This window comes from Triturus cristatus, chromosome 4_1 (assembly GCF_964204655.1).
Source record: "Triturus cristatus chromosome 4_1, aTriCri1.1, whole genome shotgun sequence".
In the NCBI taxonomy this organism is placed as follows: Eukaryota; Metazoa; Chordata; class Amphibia; order Caudata; family Salamandridae; genus Triturus; species Triturus cristatus.
This window is the reverse complement of record NC_140585.1, coordinates 308,055,081-308,075,376: the sequence shown is the minus strand read 5'-3', so window position 1 is coordinate 308,075,376 and position 20,296 is coordinate 308,055,081. Positions and strand designations below refer to the sequence as shown.

At 45.6% G+C, this 20,296-nt stretch overlaps 1 protein-coding gene across 6 annotated transcripts in view; it reads right to left on the bottom strand.

Moving 5' to 3' along the window:
• Positions 1 to 20,296, bottom strand: part of CACNA2D4 (calcium voltage-gated channel auxiliary subunit alpha2delta 4) — a 1,002,329-nt gene that overhangs the window by 918,539 nt on the left and 63,494 nt on the right. For all 6 annotated transcript variants that reach the window (XM_085652199.1, XM_085652201.1, XM_085652202.1 and 3 more), the window contains exon 2: positions 3,747 to 3,828. In XM_085652199.1, coding sequence (XP_085508325.1) covers positions 3,747 to 3,828 — 82 coding nt within the window. The remainder of the gene's footprint in view (positions 1 to 3,746; positions 3,829 to 20,296) is intronic.

Sequence of the window (20,296 nt, the reverse complement as noted above, 5' to 3'; positions counted from 1 at the left end):
ACATCTTCTTCCCTTGACAATATGTTGGTAGTCAATATTGTGGATTTGATAATGAAAAACTCAACATATCGCAAATACAAATACATCACAATTATTTCTTCTAAATATGCAGTGTTCAGGGGGTGCAATTTAGATATATTAAATAGTGTTCCAAAGTGTTTAAATACATGTGTATTATACTTTCCAGGATTTTACAACCTAGATTATTAATAAATGCAGATATTGTATCGGAAACAATCAAAACAGATACGTATAGATAGTTTCCACTTGACTGAGTAAAACTGCCATTCAAAAGGTTTCTTCCAAGTCTTCTGTCAATAGCATTACCTAATTCATTCTTAATTAAATTGACTAAGTGCTGAATAATTGTATGAAGAAAAGCTGACAACCCATTCTAAGAAACTCATATATCACTTGGTGCATAAAGGACGTTCACCAAAAAACATCAGATGCTCCGCCCACCGGTTGGGCTGGCCCAAAGGATGTCATGTCTTTCTTGTAGTTCCCCAGCTCTATTTGAAAAGGGGAAAAGCATAAAAAATCCCATGCTTTGATAACATGGCTAGAGTGAAATGGTACAGGGAACCAAATAAGAAACATTAGATGACAGGTTTCCCTTATTTTCCTTTTTTATTGTTTTAGCACGTGAATAGGAAATAACCAAGAAAATAATTAGACCAATATGGAATGTCTTATTATCTCCAGATCTCCAGATGGTAAATTGGAACTGAAACTTTATTTTAGCCATGATACATCACTTTGACGGCATCCCAAATAAAAAATGGTTTTTATGTTCTGGAAATTTGTGTAAGCCTGATAGTAAAACTGTTAATATTTAGATTTAGCAATCTTTTATTTGAATGAATGAATAAAACAGCATTTGCGGCTACTCCTAAGAGTGTCCCGGTGCTAGCAGGGCAACTCCACATTTACCAGCTAGGAACACTTTAGTTGCAGAATATCCAGGTTTTTAGTTTCTTCCTGAAAGAGGACAATACCAACGTGGCTCAAAGAGCCAGTGGGAGTTGATTCCAGGCTTGGGCATCCAGGTACGCGAAAGATCTGCCTCCGGTTCTAACCCTGCGGACCTTGAGAATCATAGCCAGATGGCTGGAGGATGACCGCAAAGTCCTAGAAGGTGTATAGTGCGACATCCTCCTCCTGATGTAGATGGTCCCACTACCCTGTAGGGCTTTATTTAACAAAACCAGTGCCTTGAACTTAATCCTCTTTTTCACCGGTAGCCAATGCAGGGCCCTGAGATGTGAGGACATGTGAGTTCAAGGAGCCAGATTAAGGATTAGTCTTGCTGGCACATTTTGAATCACTTGCAAGTGGTTCAGGAGACAGTCAGGCAGACCCAAGTATAGGACATTTCCACAGTCAAATCTATGAGATGAATAAGGCCTGGATCACTGTTTTCCTTGTACCAATTGACAGAAGGGGTAGGAATTTTCTCAGGGCTTGTAGCAGCACCAAAACAGGTGCCTACCAGAGCTTGAATTTGGGGTTCCATAGATAAAACATTATCAATTTGAATAACCAGGTTTTTGACCGAATTTTGGAGAGTAGCTGGCGGAGGCGTATCCTGGGGCCACCATGACCTCCAAACCTCAGAAGGCGGTGATCCGAAGAAAACAATCTCTGATTTGTCAGGATTGCATTTAAGTTGGTTTATGGCCAACCAATTAAGCACCTTGGACAGGCTCTGATGTTCTCGCCTTCAAAATCTGCACCTTACTCACACGTAAAGAGAAGCTGAGTTTCGTCCGCATAGGATATTACATTGGCTCTGCATGATTCGGCCAAATGTGCGAGTGGAGTCAGGTACACATTAAAGAGTGTAGGGCTCAAAGCTGAGCCCTGTGGCACGCCTACCTTCAGATTCTGAATGGAGGAATCCAGACTATCTACATCTATTATCCAGGAAGAGGTCAGCCACTCTAGGGCCATGCCGCCAATTCCGACACTCTGCAGGCTCTTCAATAGTATGTCGTGGGTAACAGTATCAAAGGCCACAGAGAGATCCAGCATAAACATGACAGCCCTTCCCCCACAATCAAACTTATATTTAATGTGCTCAGTTACTTCTAGCAAGGCCGTTTCTGTGCTACAACTAGCTCTACAAGCAGATAGACTGGAATGTAGAAAATTGTTATTTTCAAGGTATCCTGAGATGATGGAATTATCATGTTTTTCCAGCACTTGAGAAAAGGCTGGCAATAGAGTTGTGGGTCGGTAGTTGGCTAGAACTTTATGATCGGCTGCTGACTTCTAGAGTAGAGGAAGGATTTTGGTATGCTTCCATGAAGAGGGCATTATTCCAGAGGTTAGAGAGGCATTTAGGATTTTACTGACCACTATTTTAATGGCAGGAGCCGCCTTGACCAAAAGCTGACCTGGAAACGGATTGACAGGGGAGCCCGACTTCAAACGTTTGATGGTAGATAGGGACTCCTCTGGCTACATAGGTGGTAGGTGAAAAAGCATGGGGGCTACATTGTTGAACATTCTCTGACCTGGCGACACCATGGCGTGATTATCGCCTTGGGACATAGTTGCCAGAGAGCTTTGTATATTTGCTATTTTATCATGAAAGAACCCTGCAAGCTGGTTGATCCATTCCACCGAAGGTTAAAGATGTCTGGTGGTGGCCTCGGGTTTCAGAAAAGATGTAATCATTTTTTTAAAAAACTCCTTGGATTTATTCTCTGAATCCTCAATTTCTTTCTCAAAAAAGGCTCTTTTCACTACACTGACTTCTGCGTATAGAGCCTTCATAGCCATTTAATAATTGAGTTTGTTCTCCAAGCTAGAGTTTCCCGGGCATCTTCTTTCCAGGCGCTTACATGCTTTTTTTCTTGTCTTTAGGATCTCATTAAACAAGCAGGCTGATTGCTTCAATTTATGAGAGTGTCAGGCCACAGTGGGAGCTAGCTCATTTGTACTCAGAGATCCAAGCATCTAACAAGGAGGTGTCCGCCTCTGGGTTTCCAGAGAGTGAGGCAAAAGAAGATTCAAGGGCTTTGCCCAGATTGGTTGGAAAAATTCTATGGAAAGCTCTGGACGCTATTCCAGTGTCAAAGGGATGAGTTTGTCTTCTTTTTGGAGATAAGGGCCAATTAAAACTCACTAAATAGTGGTCCGACCAAGCTAGTGGTATTGAGTCATCTACTTTAAGTGTGACATTGGAGCAGATTTGGTCTAAAATATGTCCTGCCCCATGAGTGGGCTTGAGCACATATGAGTTTTGCTAAGCGCAGACAGAGTGTCCGTAAGAGAAATCACTTGGGCCTCCAGAGGCTTGTCCATATGGAGCTTCAGGTCACCAAGAACTAGGAAGTGAGAATATTTAAGAGACCAGGGTGCCAGAATGTGGTGTAAGGATTTCAGGAAGGCCCCCGCAGAGCCAGCCGGCCTATAAATCAAGGCTCCGATATAATAAATAAATTTAAAATGATATTGCGCATATATATTTAGGTTTTTCAAATGTGAAATAAAACTCTGATATTTGTTAATTATGGATAGATCATTTGCTATGTTTGTGGCTTTTCCCTTATTCACTTGCTTCTACGGTTGTCTTCTCCACTTTGTGCTCCTATCCTTGAAAAAGTAATAACAGCAGAACAAATGAAGTACATCCTAGTTTATTTCGTATGCTTTTATGAATCGATGAACTAAATCAGCAAGAAAGTAAAACACAAAAGAAATATAAAACCTTAATGTAGAAAAATAGAGTGTCCTACCTTCTGCAGCAAGAGGGATCCTGAATATTTTGTTACGATTGAGTAGACTTCGCCTCCAAAGGCATCCGCCCAAAGCTTCACCCTGTATAATAGAGCAAGACCATCTCAATATAGCTGCTTTCTTAGTAGAAACACAATTGAAGAAGTGCAAAGCATTATAGAGACACAGAAAGCTACCGCACATCCACACTCGATTTTGGGCCCTCTTAAGAATTGGCACAGGCAGCATGGCGATCATCAGCATACACTCTAACACATTTAAAAGGTTTAGCAGGCAGTGAAAATACCTAAGGCACCTTCCTGTGCTCTTGTGTATGGGAAAAGCACCTGTGTCTATATGGTCAGTATGCATGCACTGGCTCCAGCTTCCCACTCTAACTTGTCTTGCATGTACCCTGTGGTGGTAATTTCTCCAGCATAGAATCTTTTAGTGGAAATGACTCGTATCGTGACTCAGATGTGTGGTATAAACTGAGTACCATTACATTGAGGCATAGTAAATCTTGTCATTTACAGTTCCTAGAAACTTCGCAAATGTGGGATGAAGAGCAATAGAAAAAACAAGTTATTAAAAAATGTTAAATGAATGAAATCGCATTTCTGATGATTTTATTGCTTTTCATATTATGCTTTTTTTCTTCTTTGATTGATAGGCTTTATTTCGATACATAAAATATCTTAAAAGCATTTCAACAGTTTAAAGAAAACAACAAATAAAACACTTTCCCAGAAAAAAAGAAATTAAAAAACAATAAGTTAATAAATACAATTAATACAGTTAAAATCAGGATTAAATTGATACGGAAAGCCTTTTTGCACGAATCAACCAAGTCCACTTTAAAAATTTAGACACACCACAAACCACCAAAGTGGATGTGTCAGACAATAAAATGCGTAGGGCCACAATGTGATAGCGAGTTCCCAACTGTCTACAAAGTGGTTTGAGCCAGCGCCTCCTGGGAAAGCAATAGTCAGGGCATTCAAAAAGAATATGTGCCACCGTCTCGACCCGCGTGGAACAGAGGGCACAAAAGGGGGAGGGCTGGGGGGACAATTTCCACCGGGATATCAGGTCACCTACAGGAAGAATCCCTACTCTAAATTTAAAATATAAAGCCCTATCAAATGGAATGGAAATCATGTTGAGATAGGGTTCGTAAGCTACCACGTCTTTAATCCTCAAAAGGCTACAGTTGACTTACATAGGCGTGGATCAACAGTGAGTTTGGACGAAACCCAATTCCAATACAATTTCTTTAAAGTGGCTTTAGGAGGGGCAGATCGAGAAACCCAAGCTTCACCTAAGCCCAACTCCCCCAGAAGATGTTTAACGTCCCTCAACCATTTAATCCTATGCCAGCCCCCCATTGACATCACCTCAGACAGTCCCTCCGCAAAGGAGGCTAATTCGGGCACCCTCCACAAGCGGGCCCACAGGAGCAGGGGACGAAGTCGAGCTTGGTCCGCAATTGATCTGCAGCCTAGATCCAGCAACACTGGAACTGTGGGTGTGCTCAAGGGGAGAGCCATCAGATTTTTCAAGAATTTGCTCTCCGATTTTGCAAGTACATCAAGATTGCTTGTACCCCACAACTCCGCCCCATACAAGGCAGCACTAACCCCTCTAGCTTTATAAATCTCCACAGCTGGGGCAATAAATTGTTTTGTGGAAGAATGATGTTCCCTAAGCAACACACCACCCACCCTTTTGTGGTTAAGGAGCATCTTGTGAATGTGCGGAGTCCAACTCATAGAGTCGCTAAGGCGGATTCCCAGGTAGTCAAACTCTGATACCCTCTCCAGGTGAGCAGAGTTCAAGACCGGGAGGTGCCCCAGTTTCCTAGGAGGATTCATGATCAAATATTTGGTCTTGTCAACATTGATCACCAATCAGTGTCATCTGCAAAGAGCAGTGTGGGGATCCGAGTGCCCGCCAGGGAGGGTGCATCAGCAGGTTCTTGTAGCAGATACTCAACCACACCATTCACATAGAGAGAGAATAGGGTGGGAGCTAACACACATCCCTGGCAGACACCCCTACTCACTGGAATTCTGTCAGTTTTCTCCCCATTCTTACTCCACCGCACCTGCGCATAATTGCCTGTGTGTAATTTTATCAGGAGTGATAGGATATAAGAAGGCACCCCCAAACCCTTAAAGACCCTCCACAGTTCCTCCCTACGTACCAGGTCAAAGGCAGTCTTGAGGTCGATAAAGGCCAGATAAAGACTGCCCTTGCCCAGCACCACCACCTTCCAATGCAGGAGCGCCAGTCTGAAGGCTTGCTCGATGGTCCCGGTTCCAGAGCGAAAACCAGCCTGGAAATCTATCTGACAGGATCTTGTTATCATCCACCCATTGGAGGATCCTCCCCAAAATCACCTTCCCTGCCACCTTTTGGGATGAATCGATAAGGCTTATGGGCCTATAGTTGGCGGGGTTGTCCCTTCTTGAATATCAGGACAACCTCCGCCCCTTTCCAGGATTCAGGTACGGATGCTCCCCCCATAATAGCATTCAGTAGAGTGGAAACCAACTTCCCCCATTGCTTGGGATTGGTACGTAACAAGTCACCGGGTATCCCGTCAGGCCCAGCAGCTTTTAGGGGGACCAGGGACTTGATTACGACCTCCACTTCTCTGTCAGTAAAGGCATCGGCCTCAGTGTCCCTTGCCTCGACCACCAGAGCAAAGGAGTCATTAAGGACCCCCTCGGCAGGGGTATAAAGGGACAAGAAGTGGCTAAACCAATTCTGAGCTGGGATATTACATGTCAGCAAAGTGCCAACAGGCCTATCCCTGGATCTTACCAAACTCCAAAATCCCCTAGCATTCCTGTCCAAGCTTGCAGTCAAAAGGTCCGCCCAGATCTTCTCCTCCCCCTCTCTTTTTTCTGCGTTTAAGGTCTGGGAGTAATCTTTCCTAGCGAGCCTAGTTGCAACCTGGGATTTAGATTTGACAGCCCCTACCAGCGCTTTTTTCTTGACTCTGCATTTTTTTGTAAACCATCCCTGCGTTTTGGGCAGCAACTTCCTGTTGTTAGCACGAGGAGCTATGCTAGGGAGAATAAACAGGTTGCTCAGCGCCCTAGTTAAGTCGCAGAAGGTCAGCGTGACCTCCTCTGGCAATCGGGTCAGCGACTCCAATTTGTACTGTGCTGCAGCCAGGAGTGCCCCTATATCTGCCACTTTCTCCTCAGACATGATAAGCTTAGCCCACTTCAGTCTACCACAATTGGATGGGAAAACTTTGTGGGGGTTTGGAGCTATATAAGAAGATAATCCCCCCTTATCAGTTAACCACTGGGGAAAGAGGGCGAGTGAGAGGAGATTATGATCACTCTCAGTTGTAGGTATGATCTCCATATCCTTCAGGATGCTCCATAAACTTACGTCAAGAAGAATATAATCTATTCTAGACGTATGATTCGGCCTATTATAAGTATGAACTCCCACTAAGTCAGACTTTGACCTCCCATTAACAGCCCTAAGGTCAAATTCCATGTTGAGGGAATTAATCTGTACTGCCACTTGGGTCCACCTCTTGATAGGAGGCAGCGCTAGAGCAGGAATCCCCCTCCTGGAGTCCTCCTCACCACTTCCCAATGTATCATCCAAGCCCAAAGGCTCGAACGTACAATTCAGGTCTCCTGCCACCAAGATGCGAGATTTAATGGGGCGCTGCCTGAGCAGACCTTCTAATAGGAATATTGTGGCCGATTGTATACCACCCTTCGTGCCTCTGGCGTAGATGTTAAAGATGTCCAGGAGGAGGCCATCCCGTGCACCCTTTATAGTAATATTGAGGAGATCGGGAGAGTTGGTGGGGTGCTGAACCACCTGACAGTCGAGAGCGACATCAACCCATATGAGGAGACCACCCGAAGGGCGTCCCTTCCCTAAAACAGGGGGGACAGCGGGAACAAAATATGTCGAATATCCTACCTTATGGCAGGGCTCCCTACACCATGTTTCTTGAAAAATGCAAATAGAGGGATTACAGGGGATTTAAATTCAAGTACTATATCTATTTTAGATCAGGCATTGGCTATCTGCCCCCCCTCCTCTAAAATTATAGTGGGAGGGGATTTTAACTGTACTTTCGAACCACTAGAAGGTGACGATCCCCTGGGTATAGAGGAGGTGGATTCTAGATGGTCAATTCCGACCTTGTCTTTGGCCCCAATCAAAAAATGGTCATCTAAGGTTATACAGATTAATTTCCTTACTGTGGAATATAACCTTAGAGCTCTTAATGGTAGGACTCTTTCTGACCCTGACGGTGCGATGACCTTTAATAGGTTAAGCAGCCCGTCAAGAATCGATTACATCTTATTAGATGTGACACTGTGGTGTGATTTAGTAGATATGGAGGTGACTCCTTCACAGGACAGTGATCACAACCCTTTATGCATGTCGATAAGATGGGGGCAGCGGAATAACATCCGGAGGTTATCACACCTGAGGTCCACTAAGGAGGTGACACCTTTTCAGGGAAACCGTAGACTGAAATGGGAGAAGGTTCAATCACAGGCTCACAACTTGATAAAGATCAGGGCGCATGTTGAAGACCTGAGTACAGAATTGGTGGTGCTTGATCAGGATCTAGCGTCTATACAGGGTACGCTTTTCGCTCAGGCGTATAATAACTTAACAGAGAAAGTTGGGGAATTTTTTCTTTTAAAAGGAAACAATAAGGGTAAAAGAGGTGGTAGGGATAATAACACAGCTATAGCAAGTAACCCTTGGTACACGGCCCACTGTAAGGATATAAGAAATGAGATCAGAATTGCCTTGCGTCAAAAGAACCAATCCCGGGTTTGTGTAGCCAGGAAAGAATACGCAAGGGCTTTGGAGCAAGCAAAACGTGAGTGGGAAGAACAACGCTGGCAAGACCTCAAGACAGCTTCTAAAGGAAAGAATTCTTCGCTGTTTTGGGATCTGATTAACAAAGCCAGGTTGACTAGTTCTCGACCTTTAGATAGTCACATAACAGGCCAGCAATGGCAATCCCATTTTTCCTCCATTTATGGTGGGTCAGAAACGCCCCTCTCTCCTTCTGTTCATGCCCTTAGCGTCCCTCCCATGCTACCGGTCAGGGAACCCTTTTTGCCCTCTGAGGTGGTGCTAGCCATCAGTCATCTCACCCCAAAGAAAGCAGCCGGCCCAGACGGGATCCCTGGAGACCTACTTATGGAGGCCCCAGAGCTATGGGCCAAACTTATTGCAAAAATAATGAACCTCATTTCCCACGGATACCCCGTTCCAGACTCGTGGAAGGGAGCGGAGGTAATCACGGTCTTTAAGAAGGGTGCCAGAGACGACCCTGCCAACTATAGACCAATCAGTTTGATTGATGTGTTACAGAAGGTGGTTGGCAGGGTAATTATATCAAGGGTTGGCACCTGGATGGAAGAGATGCATGTGTTGTCCCATTTGCAAGCGGGGTTCCGCCAAAAGGTGGGTACGATGGACCAGGTCTTTCGCTTCTTTGCGATCTATTGGAAGTCGGTCACCATCAACAAAGGTAGCTTATACCTGGCTTTCATAGATCTCAGGATGGCCTTCGACCTGGTCCCACGTGAGAGGCTGTGGGAAGTTTTGGAGAACATGGGGTTCCCTGGTCCCCTCTTGAGTTTAATTGTGCATCTCCATGAGGGGAACTATGCCAGGATCAGGTGGGGTACTCAAGGTGAATTAACTGAGAAGATACCCGTGAAGAGGGGGGTACGCCAGGGATGTGTTATGGCTCCAACGCTGTTCTCTCTTTTTGTGAACGGAGTGGTGGATTACTTGAGAGGAGAACCAGCTGATGCTCCATCCCTGGCAGGTGAAAAAATCCCCACACTCCTCTTCGCGGACGACACTATTTTGATCTCTAAGTCCCCGTCTGGCCTACAAAAGCTCTTGAATCGCTTTAGCGCATTTTGCACTGATAGAGGTCTTACCATCAACACTCTAAAAACTAAGCTCATGGCTTTAGCTCCATCACCCAGATTTAGAAATAATTTTTTACTTAATGGAGAGCCCTTGGAGTTGGTAGACTCCTATGATTATTTGGGCATTAGGGTTAATAATCGCATGAGCTGGAAGGATCACTTGGCTAAAATGAAGTTAAATTATAAAAGAACTTCTGGGGCGGTTATGAGAGAACACCGGAAATCTAAGAGCAAGCCCCTTTTACCGCTCCTAACTATCTATGAAGGCCAAGTTCTCCCAACTGCCCTATATGGCTCAGAATTATGGGGGTTTGAAAACACTGTAGAGCTGGACAGAGCTGAAAATAAGTTTTTGAGAGATGCGGTAGCCCTTCCAGTCTCTACCCCGTTAATTCCTCTTCGGGCTGACATGGGTTCGCATGCGAAGGACAAGGGAGCTTCAGGATTATGCCGCCGCTCTAGACGAATTAATCCAGCTTAATTCCGATAATAAGATTAAGTGGCTGAGCAACCTGAAGCGGTTGGTAGTTCTCTTGGGTTTGAGTGACTCCTGGGAAAGCCAATCACCCCCACCCAAGATGGTGATTAAACAGCTATATTGGGATTTAGTCCAGCAGGAGACACTCTCTAGTAGTTCTGTGGGCTCCCTTACTGAGCGATTCTTGTCCTTCAAATGGATTAGGAGCTTTGAACCATTCTTGGACTACATCGAGCTGCCTTTGGATAGAGCTCTTTACTTGAAGGTTAGGTTCGGGATCCTCCCAGTAAATGATTTCACCTCGGGGTGGAAAAAGCATGTCGGTAAAGTGAATCCATGTCCGGGCTGTGCAGCCCCTACAGAGTCCGTGGCACATCTCTTCTTTGCTTGCCCAGCTTATAGGGTTGCCAGGAGGATCTGGTTAAAGCCGTTATGCAGGAGTTTGGGCCTTAGATGTCATAAAATGGCCCTGCGGATACTCAGCACTGATACTTCCTCGATTGCTATGGTTTGTGGAGTTGCAAAATTTTTGGGCAGTGCTTGGCGATCCCGTATGAGGCGTTGTAAAACCTACCCTGGTCCACCTACTAGTTAAAAGTACTTGGTTAGGATTTCCACTATGTTGATATGTGACTTGTGTTTATCTTTTAGTGGAGTATTGGTCAATTGTTGCTTTTACTTAAATTTATGCTTGGTATTTTATATTGTATTGTGCCGCTATATTGCTCTTTTATGATGAAATTTCATCGAATAAAGAATATTAGGACAATTTGGGCAAATAGAGTAACCCTCCACAAGGGCGTTCCAGTCTGGTAGTCCCAGCTTCCTAGAGATACCCGCGACGTTCCAGCTAAAAATCTTAAAGTCTGGATCCTCCGCAACCGGCTCCCTGTGGGGCTCGGTGTTTAGTGCCCCCTCCGTCAGATCTATAAAACTTAATCTACTGCCCCCACTTAGTCTTCCTGCGAGCGGGTTAATATCTTGTGGTGGGTTAGTGGCTTTGTCTAACTGAGAGGGAAGAATGGCATTACTTTCACCCAACTCGTTTAGCACAGGAACATCACCTGGGCTTAAAACCCTGATGGCCACCCTATGGCAAGTGTCGGTTCAATATCCCGACGGCCCCCCATAAGACCCGGGCCAAGCTGCCGGTTGGAATAATTGAGGGATGACAGGATTCTCGGGATAAATAGGGTTATTGCTCTAACCCCCGCCAAAATGTGAACCATTATAATTTGCTGCAGTTCTAGGGTAAAAATAGGTTAAATCTACTACACCAATGCTTGCCCCCCCAATTACATACTTTTGATTGCAAATAGTTTGAGCAACCCTATTGTCTTTGAAGTTTACCACCACACAATCTCCTTCTAGGTGCTTACGACCATAACCTACCCACCCTACCCTTCTCACTCCTAGGATCAACCCATCTAGACCCCTAGGAAGAGGTCTATTGGTCTTTAACCAGTGCATGGTTTTATTTTTCAAAGCCTGGTGGGATTCATAATGATCATCCTTCAAAGTGGGTACGTTAGTAAGTATGGCGACATACGGGTGGCACTCGGCGGGCAAATTCACCGGTGAAAAAGTTGGAGCCGCTTTGGGGGAAGATTCTTCTGGCTGGGTATCTCTGGGGAGGTTAGTACAAGTTCTAGTCGAATGGGCTTGATTGGGACCATTGCCATTTGCAATCCCATTCGAGGTTCCCTTATGTTTAAGAGGTCCCTTCCTACCCGGCAGCTCAACCCGGATAGGCTTCTTTACCGGGACTTTAAGAGGCTTAGGTACACTCGGTTGTGCTAGGCCTAATTGACTAGTACTGCCTGAGTTATCCGCAACCTGTGCAGCAGGTGCATTAGCCACAGCCAACAAGTTTACAGTGTTTGCTGTATTAGAGGCGGTAGGTGTGTCCTGTGTGGATGCAGGGAACATCCGGGTGCCACTATCCCCTCCCTGTCCATCCTCCCTGATTTTAGAGTGCAGTTTAATAAGGGTTTTTAGAGAGAAGAAATTATCCAAGGTTGCCTGTTCGAATCTGTCCAACCTCTCTCCCAACCCTTTTACTCTCTCGACAATCGGGGACAATAATGTTATCATCAGATCTTCAAATTGTGTAATTGTTACAGAGTCATTAGGTGGAGCTAAATGACAGTCTGATGTTGGATCTACACATGCTTCCTCAATCATGTGACCTGAGTGATCACCCCCCTTTTCCATCCCGGGGTGTTTCGTGCCCAACCGCTCACGTGGGCTAGCAATCCTTTTCTTTTTAGTATAAGTTATATTTTTGGATACCGTCAGTGGTAAGACAGGTGGCTGAGGGATATTAACTTGGATAGTAGGAATGATAGACCGGGTTGTAAGGACGGGGAATTCACTGGAGCATGGGTCAAAACTACTACTATCAGCAGGAGGGGGAATAGATATGGCTGCCAAGCTCTCCAACCTATCTATACTGGCCCTCAGAGATGCAACCCGTAAATGCTCCAGTGGAGGGGGTGTAATTGAGAGGGGATCTGAACTACATACAGGCGAAGTAACAAACGCCAGGGAAGCCAATGAGGACCGTTTCGACGGAGTAAGTTCTTGGGAGAGACGCCGCTCTGTCATTACAATCTCCTTCTCTATGACAGCAGCTACCCGTGTAATGAACTGATCCATAGTGCCTATAATACAGCTGGCTCCACCCTCTCTTCCTCTCCTGAGGCTCTTCTCTGAACGGGTGGACATTAACACAGGCTATAGTGGTAACCAGATATTAATAATAATAATAGACCCCTATATGTCTGAAGATACAAGTGTTGTTGTCAGGGGGGTGGCCCGACCCGGCCCTGGACAGCCCCGGACTGCCACAGACTGCCCGCCCTTTGCCCGGGCTTCGCTCCGACCTTCGACCCGCGCGCGACCCGCGTTTGCGGACTTGAGAGTGATTAAGTACGTATACGCTGGGGGCGTGGCTTGCAGGGAGAGCGGGCCAGGTGTCAGCTATTGGCCAGGCAGGGACTCCTGGGAGATGGAGTCCCTGCAGTAACGCTCGCAGCCCTGCTGCACTGCCACAGACCTCCCCAGCTGCCGTGGAAACTACAGGTACTCCGCTGATTTTTCCGTGAAGCGGGACCCGCGAAGCGGGTCCGGCGAACAGTGATGACAAATACAGCAATTAGGTCCAGGCACAAAATTCCTTGGGATGAGGGTCCACTTGCCCAGGATCCGAGTAAAAGCGCACAGAGTCCCACCAGCACCGGGGAAAGAAGGTGTTCTTAAATACAACCGGCGCGCTGGGGGCGTGGCTTGCAGGGAGAGCGGGCCAGGTGTCAGCTATTGGCCAGGCAGGGACTCCTGGGAGATGGAGTCCCTGCAGTAACGCTCGCAGGCCTGCTGCACTGCCACAGACCTCCCCAGCTGCCGTGGAAACTACAGGTACTCTGCTGATTTTTCCGTGAAGCGGGACCCGCGAAGCGGGTCCGGCGAACAGTGATGACAAATACAGCAATTAGGTCCAGGCACAAAATTCCTTGGGATGAGGGTCCACTTGCCCAGGATCCGAGTAAAAGCGCACAGAGTCCCACCAGCACCGGGGAAAGAAGGTGTTCTTAAATACAACCGGTGCGCTGGGGGCGTGGCTTGCAGGGAGAGCGGGCCAGGTGTCAGCTATTGGCCAGGCAGGGACTCCTGGGAGATGGAGTCCCTGCAGTAACGCTCGCAGCCCTGCTGCACTGCCACAGACCTCCCCAGCTGCCGTGGAAACTACAGGTGCTCCGCTGATTTTTCCGTGAAGCGGGACCCGCGAAGCGGGTCCGGCGAACAGTGATGACAAATACAGCAATTAGGTCCAGGGACAAAATTTCTTGGGATGAGGGTCCACTTGCCCAGGATCCGAGTAAAAACGCAACGTTCTATGAAGTACAACCATTTATTATTTACGGTTAAATAAAAACTGCATGCTATTTAGACCAATTCTACAGAAAAAATGCAAAGTCTTTATGTTTAACTATACTATTCTTGAGGTTCAGGGTGCAAGCCACATTTCACTGGGATGAGCTTCGCCACAGCTAAAGCCAAACGGTGCTGCTGCAGAATAGTCATGAATATACCCTTAGCAACAAAAATCATGTAGTGTAGTGCAAGCAGGCGATGTAAGTCTCCATAACTTCATAGGAGTCTCCTTTATTGTAAAGTAATATGCTTGATACAGGCTCCTCTCCTGGAACTAGGAGAGGATGGGGTTTGAAGTCTAGGCTGTTCAACCTTAGAACCTAAAGACCTGAGTTGTAATACCAGCTGCTGCCTGCTGATTTTAATAACAATTGTTTTGATCTACACAAATCACTTTATGTGACGTAAATATATACAATACAAACAAAACATGCTCCCCATCATATAGTGGTTTCTATAATCAGGATCAATATGTTATATCCTTAGAGCCCGACGTAGCGTGCTTCACCAGCCATTAAAGGCCTGCTCCAGTGTTAAAGGCCCGGGCGGAAGGTGAGGGCCTTTAACAAGGAAGCGGGCCTTTAATGGCCAGTAGAGCCTACTACAGAGGGATCTAAGGCTATTAGAACATTTTGCAACTAGAGTGCAGAATTTTCTAATTTGTAAAACAAAGGCCTCACGCAGCCCGAGGAGGGTAAAATCCCCTCAGGCCCTCTGAGGCCTTTGTTAAACATTGGAATGTTGATGCTCCAAGCTTCTACTGGCCATTAGAAGGCCGGAGCACTCCAACGAGTAGCTCGTGAGCTACTGGTAGCTCTTAACTTGCTAAACGTGTGTATTTTCAGAACTCAGATGCTGATGTTTGGAGAAAATGATTTTGTTGAAAAAGCTAATATTTGAGTGATACATAATGCAGAGTTGGAGGGACTTGTTAGCAATATTATGTTTTTGCGAGGGGCATTACAGCTATAGCTGTTATGTATTACCTTCATAGTCATTCCACATTGACAAATCCTTTATTACATTACATCTGACAGGCATGCCTAATGAACGGAGATAGTCACCCTAATACTCTTGCATATGGTGGCCACAAATTTGATCTTGTCTGATATGATCACTATTACAAAACTTATAAGTAGCTCAGGATGATTTTTATTGAACATAAGTAGCTCTTATTGTAAAAAAGGTTGGGGACCTCTGTTTTAAATGGAGCGCTCAACCTTCCAATGTTCTAATATATTTTGTTATGTACCGGTGTTATGTTATGTTTATTTGTATAAGGCACTATCACCCGCATGGGTATCCTGGCACTGTGCCTAGCCCTGTCTATAGTAGGTTGGTTAATTGAAAAGCCAGGTTCTCAGCTTCTTGTGGAACTCAAGAAAAGAGGAGGAGGCTCTGATGTGGAGCGGGAGGCCGTTCAACACTTTAGGAGAGATGTAAGAGAATACTCGTTCTCCTGACCTGGTTCTGTGTATGCGCATGATGTGTGCTGAGGTTTCTGGGTGGTTGGTAGAAAGAGATGCAAATGTTCAAGTAAGTGGGGCCTAGGTTGTGTTGTGCCTTGAATATGTGTATGAGGAGTTTGAAATGAGCACGTTCTGTATTGGGAGTGAAGGGAACTTTCTGAGGTGTGCTGTGATGTGAGTTCTGTGTGGGAGGTTGAGGATGAACCTGGCTGCCAAGTTCTTGGTGGTTTGTAGTCTTCTAGTTAGTTGCTTGGTGATCCTGCCGTAAAGGGTGCTCCCACTATCAAACTTGCTGAGTACTAGGGTGTGGGTGACAATTTTTCTACAGCATCTTCAGACTGTGGGAGCATGGCACAGTGACAGCTTTGACTTGTGCAGTCATGTCAAGTTTGCTTTTGATGATTATTCTGTTGTTCCTGGTGTGGGTCTGAGTTCTGCCGGCCAAGAGTTGGAATTCCATGGTGAGGTGTTCTTGCTGAAGATCACTACTTCTGTCTTGATGGTGTTGAACTTGAGACAGTTTGCTTTCATTCAGTTAGCAACTTCATTCATGCAGGCAGTCAACTTGTTTCTTGTGTTGGTGGTCTTATCTGGGAGTGATAGTATGAGTTGCATGTCATCTGCATAGGAGAGGATGTTGATGTTATGTGCACAAATTATGTTGGCCAGAGGGATCTTGGGTGGGTGAAGAGGGTGGGGCTGATCAAAGAACTTTGAGGCACTACATCGATGAGGCAGGGGCTTTTGATGAGTAAGATGCCAGACTGACAGCTTGTGTTCTATCCATTAAGAATGAGCAAAATCAATGGAGAGTGGGTCAGTGAATGCTAATCTCATGCAGGCACCTGATGAGGTTGGATTGTGAGACCGTGCTAAATGCTGCTGAGAGGTCCAGGACACTGAGGGCTGCCTTGTCTCCTTTGTCAAGGAACATGCGTATGTTGTCTGTGGTAGTGATGAGTGTTGATCTTGTACTGTGGTTGGGCTTAAATCAGGACTGCATGGCATGAAGAAGCTGGTGGATGCTGAGGTGGTCCGTGAGACATTGGTTGATTAGTTTCTCTAGTACCTTTACCGGGTCTGATAGGAGGGAGATGGGTCTGTAATTGGAAAGCGTGGCTAGGTCAGCAGATGGTTTCCATAAAAGAGACATAACAGTGGAATGTTTCCAGGTGTCCAGGAATGTGGCTGAGTCAATGGAGGGGCTGATGGTGGGTGTTAGTGCTTCACTGTTGGGTAGTAATCCTTTGGAGAAGGTGTGGTGCGGGAAAGGGTCAGATGGTCACCCCGAGTGGATGATTTTAATCGTATCAGTGATTTCAGTGGTGGGGACAGCAAGCCAAAAGGGCAGGGTTTGATCTTTTGTTGAGGTAAGAAGCTGAGTTGCGATGGTGAGGGTGGTCCAGTTGAGGGTCAAAGATGCAGGATATGAAAGTGATTTTGTTACAGAAGAATTCTGAGAGCTTGTTGAAAAGGTCTTGTGAGGGAGGGATGTTGCTGGAGGTGGCAGGAGGCACTGTGATATCTTTGATGATGGCAGAGATTTACTTGCTGCTGCAGTAAAGATGAGATCTGCAAGAGCTGTGTGCTTGGTGTTCCATATCTGCTGGCGGTAGCGTCTTAGGGCTGATTTGAAGATTACTTTATCTGTGGTGTCTTGACTTGTTCTCCATTTGCACTCCAGTTACAGGGTGACAAAACACAGTGACGTTTCGTCAGCCTGAGTTCCTCTGTGTACCAACTGGGTTGTGGTCAGGGTCTTGCCGTTGGGTTGCGCTTGAGGGTATCTAGGATGTAAGTGCATGCGGTTATTCAGCTAGTTTAGATTCTTGATGGGTTTCGGCAGGTTGCCGGTGTGGAGAGGGCAGAAACCCACTCCTCTTCTGTGATGCTTTTCCAGCTGTGGCGGGTGATTCTGGTGGTGGTATTTCTGTGATGGTATGGAATGGGTATACTGAAACTGACCTGGGTATGGTCTGTCCAGGTCATAGTTGCTGGTTTGTCCACTGTGATGTTGCTGATTGATAAGGAAATAGGGTCAGCGTGGGTGTGTTTATTAATGGGCTGGGTTAGGCCAAGGTTTGAAAGGTTTTCTAGAACAGCTGTAGAGTTTGTGTTGGTGCAGTCTTATAGGTGAAAGTTAATGGCTCCGAGGAAGATGAAGGTGCTGGCATCGCTGATGAGGGATGCAACGAAATATGTGATGTCACTAGTTAAATTGGTGCAGGATCCTGGTGGCCTGTATACTAAAGTTCCATCCAGGGAAAAGTTGGCTGTGATGCGAATCTTGAACTTGATGTGTTCCGTCTAGCTGAGGGGTGTCCATGTAAGTGCTGTACTTGATGATATCTATGAATATGATGGTCACTCCACCTCCAGTCGTGTGCTGATGGTCTTGCCTGGCAATCTTGTAGCCAGTAGGGATGCCTGTAGTGATAACCATTGCAGAGGGTGGGTTTTGCCATGTTTCAATGAGGAAGAGCAGGTCTGATTAGTGGTTGTGCAGTAGTTCCCATATCTCTGTGGCATGTTTGGTGAGTAAGCAGGTATTGAGGAGTATGCATGAGAGTATGGTGTGTTTTGTAGGTTGTATTTGGTCTGTTTGAGCATGAGCGGGTGACTGGTTTGTATAAGTGTGAGCGAGTGGGGTACTGGGTGCTGTTGATGCAGGAGTGGTGGGTCTGGGTGTTGGAGAGTGCATGAGAACGTGCAGGAGGCGCATGTGAATGCTCCTTCTATGTTGTGTGGTGCAGTGCGCCAGCAGTGCGGCACACAGGGGCCAGGGTTGAGAGCACGGAGAAGCACAGCAGGATTGCAATGGATAGGGGGAGTGCTGGTAGTGGTCCAGCTGCAGTCGGGTGCAGACTGCCTTGCCTTGCAGACTGCCTTGCGTTTGGTGGATCCACTGCATGCATCCGTGTTGCAGCTCCCACTAAGTAGGTCCTGGGAGGGGGTCAGGGGAGGAGCGCAGGGTGCTATAGGCAGGAAACCAGTGATGTGGGGAAATTCACCAAAGTCACTTCCTGTGCAGATGCATTATGGGATATTTATTGGTGTCACTTCCTGTGCTGATGGGTGATGGGAAATAAAGCCCTCTTGCCTTGGCTTCTTCTTTTCAATATGGTTTTGGAGGGAAACCCACAATGTCACTTCCTGTGCAGATGGATGATTGGATAACCAATGATGTCACATCCTGGGCATATGGGTGATGGCAAATGAAGTCTTCATGCTTGGCTTCTTCTTTTAAGGAAGTTAGTTACATATGTTCCAGTTGCTGGTAGAATGTGCTGCTTCTAATTGAGTTCAGTGCTTGGCAAGTGCTCATGCAAAGGAGGGTGCATGTATGTGATGGGAAAAAGAAAAGGTTACAATAACAATAAAACTTCCTTTCTGTATACACTCATGTTCACCACTGCCATCTGTCTGTAACACGTGTGTGGACTACCATGAAACGTGTCAAATGTTGTAGCTCAAACACATTATTATAACAAGTTTCTTGTGGACATGACTGTATACAGAATTGAAAATGTATTTCTATTGTAACCCCTTTCACACAGGGTGACTTAAGGTGGGGTTGTTTTCCTACTACACATAAGGCGGCCTACATTGACGGTCTAGTTATTATGGGAACTGGCTGTTATCTAAGGAGTAGCTTCTTCCTGTCCTTCTGCACTCGATATGGATGTAGGAATCAATGGTGATTATTCTTGTGCGTTGTTTTCTTTAGTTTGGAGGTACGCAAGCACACTCGATACTGGTGGGCTGGTAAGTCACGGTCCTGATTTTTCTGGTAACTTAATGACTAAAAATTTACTTTTTAGACTTATTCATGCACTCATTTGAATTTTTGGAGAAAGACAGTGAAGCACTTACCAGATCAGTGTTTTGACTTTCTCAATGCATGTAACACTCCACATAGTGGTAGGGCAGATTTTTTTGAGGCTCTGTCACATATTTTGATGGGATTTTCTACTGGTTATGCCATATACCTTTGAGGTTGAAGCATTTTATATATGTGGCAGTTCACCTGTGTCTTTTGAGGGATACACATGCAGCCTTTTCTGTCTGTGGCAGGAGATCGAATAGTTCAATTATTACAAGCACACCACATGATTTGGGCAATTTTATGCTGATACATTTGCGACAATAGCACTTTTTGGCATTGTAGGCAGAGTACACTGGATGATATGCTCACATTACAAATAGTGACCAGTGAGCAGTGAGCAGTGGCGTATACTCATTTGCATCTCAATTTTGATCTTTTTAGAAGTAATTTATAAACTTGGAAGGTGATGCATCAAGTAGATTTTTGCGGCAGAAGGATGACCCCTCTCTTAAGGTAGTTTTGATTATTGCCAAAACCTAGGAACATTCCATGGCATGTGTGGAGACCATCAAAAAGGGGATGCTCTTCATGAAAGGGGTGCTGGTGACAGAATTTGTGAGTTAAAGACAAGGGTCTTTGAAAAAGATGAACCTGAATGTTAAAAGAAAGTTCATGGCAAATGTTTTAGATGTGATAGTGCAAATCACTTGGCCAATTCAAAGAGTGTCCATGATGGAAAGCTCTTTGTAGAAAGTGTGGACGAAAAGGTCATTTTACTAACAATTGTAGGTCTAGAAGGGACAAGCACGAAGTAAGAGAGGTTGATTATGCATCTGAGGATGATTGTGATGAAGTTATCCTACAGGTAAATGTGTATGAGAAGGAGGGAGATTTTGGCCAAGTACTC